Below are 8,516 nucleotides of genomic sequence, written 5' to 3'. Positions count from 1 at the left end.
TCCATACAGTACGTGTTAAGAGAAGAAACTGGAACAAAGAGCTCCATCCTGTCTTTATGCAAGTTACGGGCCAAAATGTCCCCTCCACTTTTGAAAGACGATATCACCAGCGAAAATAGTGATTTTGTCCAAAACACCTGAACTTAACGCTGCTAGTTATCTCACACATTCCATTGTATCATGACAGATGTACACTACCATTTATGTCTCAGTAGTCTGTCCACGGGAGATTAACAGTAAAGAGATGAAAAGAAAAAGAAAGACAGGAAGAGAGAAACGTGAGCTCATCTCATGAGGGGGTTGAGCCGAGCAGGCGAGTGACAGTGATTGGGTGACACTCGGTGAGTAGGCGTCGCCGGTCCTGGAGACTGATTCTGATTGGAGAATCCCCTGTGAGTGGGCGTGGCCGGTCCTGGAGACTGATTCTGATTGGAGAATCCTCTGTGAGTGGGCGTGGCCGGCCCTGGAGACTGATTGAGATTCTCTCTGTGACTAGGGGAGTAGCCATGTGTAGGTGCGGGGGGCAGGTATCCTCCACAGTAGTGAGACCCCGTCCCTCCTCCCATCCCGGGAGAGGAGGAGAAGAGGCAGGAAGACGGAGTGGGGGAGGTGGAGAAGGAGCGGTGGATGGGAGAGGAGCAGGGGGAGCAGAGAGGTGAGGTCTGTAGACGCCAGAGGAGCTCCTCATTGTTACGGCTCAGTCGTTTCTTCTCTCCGTTCTCCTTCTCTGCATTCTCCTGCAGGTTAGCGTTCTCCTCTGAGAGTTGCCTGGATGGGGAAGTGAGACAGTGTTATATGTGACCCGTGTCAGGTAACTAGGCACATGTCGCACATCACTACTTCACAGGAGAGGCACATGTCTCACATCACTACTTCACAGGAGAGGCACATGTCTCACATCACTACTTCACAGGAGAGGCACATGTCTCACATCACTACTTCACAGGAGAGGCACATGTCTCACATCACTACTTCACAGGAGAGGCATATGTCTCACATCACTACTTCACAGGAGAGGCACATGTCTCACATCACTACTTCACAGGAGAGGCACATGTCTCACATCACTACTTCACAGGAGAGGCACATGTCTCACATCACTACTTCACAGGAGAGGCACATGTCTCACATCACTACTTCACAGGAGAGGCACATGTCTCACATCACTACTTCACAGGAGAGGCACATGTCTCACATCACTACTTCACAGGAGAGGCACATGTCTCACATCACTACTTCACAGGAGAGGCACATGTCTCACATCACTACTTCACAGGAGAGGCACATGTCTCACATCACTACTTCACAGGAGAGGCATTTGAACGTAAACATATATTTATTATCAAAATGTGTTTTTTTTTGGCAGATTTGCCTTCTGGAACATGTGGCCTTAGTAACAAACTTGTATGCCGTCTGTAAATACAATTAAAATAGTTAAATTACGAGCCTAGTTGGCATAGCCAAAGAAAAACATGGGAACCTTTCCGCTAGCCATGATTGGCTGAGATAATAGCTGGGCTGGACATGCCGAGAGATGAGTTCGGATTGGTCTGCCATGTAGCACGCTTCTGTCTAGAACTTGAGCTGCTCAGTATGTGTAGGTAATTCTTTCTAATGCAGCTTTTTTTGAAAAATATTTACGAAGAACTTGCAACAAAGAAGTTGACCGAGTTTTGAAAATCAGTGGAATGCAGAGTATGATAGCTAAGGAGATGGAGAAAATTCTGGTGTTTGATCACAAATATGTGGATGGAGTCTTCAAACTAAGGGTAACCATGGCAGCCGTGACAGAGAGGCAGAAGTGTCCATGTATACAGGTAAGAGTCTCTAGCTACATTTTCAGATAAAATTCTAATTTTGTCAGAAATTTGTTTTCATTGCAAGTTAAAGCGTACTGTTATAGCTAGCTAGTTAACATTAGCTGGCTGGCTGGCTCGCTAGCTAACGTTACGTGTATGATCTGTGTAGTAATATTATTCTTATCTTATCTTATTGTATTGCTAGTTATAGCCTAATGTTAGCTAGCTAGCTAACATTGAACCTAGCTAGTTGGTTCGCTTTAGCTACCTGTAGATTCATGCAGGGTAGTAATGTTATGAGTTGGGATTATGGTTCATTGTTTAGCTAGCTAGCTAGCTAGCTACATGTCGAAACAAAAGAGTGTCCTGTGCATGTGACAAATAAACTTTGATTTGATTTGATATACTGTATGTTTACCAGAGATGGTAACGTGAAGAAGAAGACCTGCATCGAAGTCAAATGAAGATATAAAGTTAGGCCAACGAGACAGTGTGCAAATTCTAAAATCCTCAAGGTAGAAGAAAAGCCCTGCTTTTATTTCACCACAATCACAGAAACTAATCTCTGTTAATTAGTTTGCTATTAACATGTAAATAAGTGTTGTGAGTTTATTTTCCTGTAATAATGAATAAAAATTTGCTGAAGTTATGACGTTGTCAGCTATGATATGGCCATTATTTGAACTGGTTAGCTAGCTAACAAGCTAACAAGCTAACAAGCTAGAAATGAACCAAAACATTGTTTATAAAGTTGCTTTAGTTGCTTGGTTTGCTAGATTTACATATGTGACCGACTGCCTCGATTTCGTCTTATGTAGTAAAATGAGAAAATAATGTTTTTTATACATTCCATAAAATGAGAGATATCATACACTGCATTTGAGGAACCATGGGAAAGTAATTATGCTTTGATAGTTGATAAACTTGTAACCCCACTTTTGAGAAAATGGCCTTTGAATGTATTGGCACACCTACTGGAGAGCTCTTCTTTGTCTATACCCATTCAGCATTGTTTACACCCTCCTAAGCCTGAGCCCCGCCCATCTCTTTAAGGATTCACATGTGAGGCCATGTGGTAGATACACGCTATATCAAATCAAATCTATGTTTATTTGTCACCTGCACAGGATACAGAAGGTGTAAATTGTATAGTTATGGTACTTGCATAGTAGCAATATCAAAAATATTCCTGGAATGTTACTATCCTACTGAAAACAACTAGTAAGAAAAGGTGGAAGTTGTATTGTTATTTGTTTTGTTGTTTTCCAGCTGTATGTGTGTGTTACCTGGACAGGGCTAGGTTATTGTCTATACGGGCCATCAGGTCTTCGTTCTGCTGCTGTAGCACCTGCATCCGTTCCTCTAACACAACGTTCTTCTGGGCCTGCTCAAAAAAACACAGAGACAACTTACTGTCTTCTGGGCCTGCTAAAAAAAACACAGAGACAACTCTACTGTCTTCTGGGCCTGCTCAAAAAAACACAGAGACAACTCTACTGTCTTCTGGGCCTGCTCAAAAAAACACAGAGACAACTCTACTGTCTTCTGGGCCTGCTCAAAAAAACACAGAGACAACTCTACTGTCTTCTGGGCCTGCTCAAAAAAACACAGAGACAACTCTACTGTCTTCTGGGCCTGCTCAAAAAAACACAGAGACAAATCTACTGTCTTCTGGGCCTGCTCAAAAAAACACAGAGACAACTCTACTGTCTTCTGGGCCTGCTCAAAAAACACAGAGACAACTCTACTGTCTTCTGGGCCTGCTCAAAAAACCCAGAGACAACTCTACCATCTTCTGGGCCTGCTCAAAAAACTCAGAGACAACTCTACTGTCTTCTGGGCCTGCTCAAAAAACCCAGAGAGATAACTTAAACTGTGCTGTACTCTACTGAACTTTGTGTGTGTGTGTACTGTCTGTTACTGCACAGTCTGTGTACTGTGTACTGTACTGTGAGTGTACTGTACTATCGGTGTACTTTAGCGTACTGTCTGTGTACTGTACTGCCTGTGTACTGTACTGTACTGTCTGTGTACTGTACTGTCTGTGTACTGTACTGTCTGTGTACTGTACTGTCTATGTACTGTACTGTCTATGTACTGTACTGTCTATGTACTGTACTGTACTGTCTGTGTACTGTACTGTCTATGTACTGTACTGTACTGTCTATGTACTGTACTGTCTGTGTACTGTACTGTACTGTCTATGTACTCTACTGTCTGTGTACTGTACTGTACTGTCTATGTGCTGTACTGTACTGTCTATGTACTCTACTGTCTGTGTACTGTACTGTCTATGTACTGTACTGTACTGTACTGTCTATGTACTGTACTGTACTGTCTATGTACTGTACTGTACTGTATATGTACTGTACTGTACTGTCTATGTACTGTACTGTATATGTACTGTACTGTCTATGTAATGTACTGTCTATGTACTGTACTGTCTGTGTACTGTACTGTCTATGTACTGTACTGTCTGTGTACTGTACTGTCTATGTACTGTACTGTACTGTCTATGTACTGTACTGTCTATGTACTGTAATGTACTGTCTATGTACTGTACTGTCTATGTACTGTACTGTCTATGTACTGTAATGTACTGTCTATGTACTGTACTGTCTGTGTACTGTACTGTAATGTCTATGTACTGTACTGTCTGTGTACTGTACTGTCTATGTACTGTACTGTCTGTGTATTGTATGGTCTGTGTACTGTACTGTCTGTGTACTGTAATGTATGTGTACTGTACTGTCTATGTACTGTACTGTACTGTCTATGTGCTGTACTGTACTGTCTATGTACTGTACTGTCTGTGTACTGTACTGTCTATGTACTGCACTGTTTGTGTACTGTACTGTCAATGTACTGTACTGTCTATGTACTGTACTGTCTATGTACTGTACTGTACTGTCTATGTGCTGTACTGTACTGTCTATGTACTCTACTGTCTGTGTACTGTACTGTCTATGTACTGTACTGTATATGTACTGTACTATACTGTACTGTCTATGTACTGTACTGTATATGTACTGTACTGTACTGTCTATGTACTGTACTGTATATGTACTGTACTGTCTATGTGCTGTACTGTACTGTATATGTACTGTACTGTACTGTATATGTACTGTACTGTACTGTCTATGTACTGTACTGTATATGTACTGTACTGTACTGTCTATCTACTGTACTGTCTATGTACTGTACTGTACTGTCTATGTACTGTACTGTATATGTACTGTACTGTACTGTCTATGTACTGTACTGTCTATGTACTGTACTGTCTGTGTACTGTACTGTCTGTACTGTACTGTCTATGTACTGTACTGTACTGTCTATGTACTGTACTGTCTATGTACTGTACTGTCTATCTACTGTACTGTCTATGTACTGTACTGTACTGTACTGTACTGTCTATCTACTGTACTGTCTATGTACTGTACTGTACTGTCTATGTACTGTACTGTACTGTCTATGTGCTGTACTGTACTGTCTATGTACTGTACTGTCTGTGTACTGTACTGTCTATGTACTGTACTGTTTGTGTACTGTACTGTTTATGTACTGTACTGTCTATGTACTGTACTGTCTATGTCTATGTACTGTACTGTATATGTACTGTACTGTTTATGTACTGTACTGTCTATGTACTGTACTGTACTGTCTATGTGCTGTACTGTACTGTCTATGTACTGTACTGTCTGTGTACTGTACTGTCTATGTACTGTACTGTATATGTACTGTACTGTACTGTACTGTCTATTTACTGTACTGTCTGTGTACTGTACTGTACTGTACTGTCTATGTACTGTACTGTGTATGTACTGTACTGTCTATGTACTGTACTGCCTGTGTACTGTACTGTACTGTCTATGTACTGTACTGTCTATGTACTGTACTGTCTGTGTACTGTACTGTACTGTCTATGTACTGTACGGTCTATGTACTGTACTGTCTATGAACTGTACTGTACTGTCTATGTACTGTACTGTCTATGTACTGTACTGTCTGTGTACTGTACTGTCTGTGTACTGTACTGTCTATGAACTGTACTGTACTGTCTGTGTAATGTACTGTCTATGTACTGTACTGTCTATGTACTGTACTGTCTATGTAATGTACTGTACTGTCTATGTACTGTACTGTACTGTCTATGTACTGTACTGTCTATGTACTGTACTGTCTGTGTACTGTACTGTCTGTGTACTGTACTGTACTGTCTATGTGCTGTACTGTACTGTCTATGTACTGTACTGTCTATGTACTGTACTGTCTATGTACTGCACTGTCTGTGTAATGTACTGCATATGTACTGTCTATTTACTGTACTGTCTGTGTAATGTACTGTCTATGTACTGTACTGTCTATGTACTGTACTGTCTATGTACTGCACTGTCTATGTACTGTACTGTCTATGTACTGTACTGTCTATGTACTGCACTGTCTATGTACTGTACTGTCTATGTACTGTACTGTACTGTCTATGTACTGTACTGTATATGTACTGTACTGTACTGTCTATGTACTGTACTGTCTATGTACTGTACTGTCTGTGTACTGTACTGTCTGTACTGTACTGTCTATGTACTGTACTGTACTGTCTATGTACTGTACTGTCTATGTACTGTACTGTACTGTCTATCTACTGTACTGTCTATGTACTGTACTGTACTGTCTATGTACTGTACTGTACTGTATATGTACTGTACTGTACTGTCTATCTACTGTACTGTCTATGTACTGTACTGTACTGTCTATGTACTGTACTGTACTGTCTATGTGCTGTACTGTACTGTCTATGTACTGTACTGTCTGTGTACTGTACTGTCTATGTACTGTACTGTTTGTGTACTGTACTGTTTATGTACTGTACTGTCTATGTACTGTACTGTCTATGTCTATGTACTGTACTGTATATGTACTGTACTGTTTATGTACTGTACTGTCTATGTACTGTACTGTACTGTCTATGTGCTGTACTGTACTGTCTATGTACTGTACTTTCTGTGTACTGTACTGTCTATGTACTGTACTGTATATGTACTGTACTGTACTGTACTGTCTATGTACTGTACTGTCTGTGTACTGTACTGTACTGTACTGTCTATGTACTGTACTGTGTATGTACTGTACTGTCTATGTACTGTACTGCCTGTGTACTGTACTGTACTGTCTATGTACTGTACTGTCTATGTACTGTACTGTCTGTGTACTGTACTGTACTGTCTATGTACTGTACGGTCTATGTACTGTACTGTCTATGAACTGTACTGTACTGTCTATGTACTGTACTGTCTATGTACTGTACTGTCTGTGTACTGTACTGTCTGTGTACTGTACTGTCTATGAACTGTACTGTACTGTCTGTGTAATGTACTGTCTATGTACTGTACTGTCTATGTACTGTACTGTCTATGTAATGTACTGTACTGTCTATGTACTGTACTGTACTGTCTATGTACTGTACTGTCTATGTACTGTACTGTCTGTGTACTGTACTGTCTGTGTACTGTACTGTACTGTCTATGTGCTGTACTGTACTGTCTATGTACTGTACTGTCTATGTACTGTACTGTCTATGTACTGCACTGTCTGTGTAATGTACTGCATATGTACTGTCTATTTACTGTACTGTCTGTGTAATGTACTGTCTATGTACTGTACTGTCTATGTACTGTACTGTCTATGTACTGTACTGTCTATGTACTGCACTGTCTATGTACTGTACTGTCTATGTACTGTACTGTCTATGTACTGTACTGTCTGTGTACTGTACTGCACTGTCTATGTACTGTACTGTCTATGTACTGTACTGTCTATGTACTGTACTGCCTGTGTACTGTATTTTCTGTGTAATGTACTGTCTGTGTACTGTACTGTACTGTCTATGTACTGTACTGTCTGTGTACTGTACTGTCTGTGTACTGTACTGTCTATGTACTGTACTGTCTGTGTACTGTACTCTCTATGTACTGTACTGTACTGTCTGTGTACTGTACTGCACTGTCTATGTACTGTACTGTCTATGTACTGTACTGCCTGTGTACTGTACTGTCTGTGTACTGTACTGTCTGTGTACTGTACTGTCTGTGTACTGTACTGTCTATGTAATGTACTGTACTGTCTATGTACTGTCTATGTAATGTACTGTACTGTCTATGTACTGTCTATGTAATGTACTGTACTGTTTGTGTACTGTCTATGTACTGTACTGTACTGTCTATGTACTGTACTGTCTGTGTACTGTACAGTACTGTCTATGTACTGTACTGTCTATGTACTGTACTGTACTGTCTGTGTACTGTCTATGTACTGTACTGTACTGTCTGTGTACTGTACTGTCTGTGTACTGTACTGTCTGTGTAGTGTACTGTCTATGTACTGTACTGTCTATGTACTGTACTGTTCGTGTATTGTCTTTTACTTTACTGTCCTGTCTGTTAGGGTGAGTGTATCCTGTCCTGTCTGTTAGGGTGAGTGTGTACTGTCCTGTCCTGTCTGCTAGGGTGAGTGTGTACTGTCCTGTCTTGTCTGTTAGGGTGAGTGTGTACTGTACTGTCCTGTCTGCTAGGGTGAGTGTGTACTGTCCTGTCCTGTCTGTTAGGGTGAGTGTGTCCTGTCCTGTCTGCTAGGGTGAGTGTGTACTGTCCTGTCCTGTCTGCTAGGGTGAGTGTGTACTGTCCTGTCCTGTCTGCTAGGGTGAGTGTGTCCTGTCCTGTC

The 8,516-nt window shown here is 41.1% G+C and overlaps 1 protein-coding gene across 1 annotated transcript in view; it reads right to left on the bottom strand.

Annotated features, from left to right (window-relative positions):
• Positions 1–235: 235 nt before the first annotated feature.
• mtus2a (microtubule associated tumor suppressor candidate 2a) overlaps positions 236–8,516 on the bottom strand; it is a 229,655-nt gene continuing 221,374 nt past the window's right edge. The window contains exons 17-18 of the mRNA XM_065005061.1: positions 3,086–3,186; positions 236–768 (exon numbers count right to left, since the gene is read on the bottom strand). Coding sequence (XP_064861133.1) covers positions 285–768; positions 3,086–3,186 — 585 coding nt within the window. The 3' untranslated portion in view covers positions 236–284. The remainder of the gene's footprint in view (positions 769–3,085; positions 3,187–8,516) is intronic.

The sequence above is a fragment of the Oncorhynchus nerka genome, linkage group LG19 (assembly GCF_034236695.1).
Source record: "Oncorhynchus nerka isolate Pitt River linkage group LG19, Oner_Uvic_2.0, whole genome shotgun sequence".
Taxonomy (NCBI): Eukaryota; Metazoa; Chordata; class Actinopteri; order Salmoniformes; family Salmonidae; genus Oncorhynchus; species Oncorhynchus nerka.
Note: the sequence above shows the minus strand (reverse complement) of the source record. Positions and strands in the feature narration are given on the sequence as shown.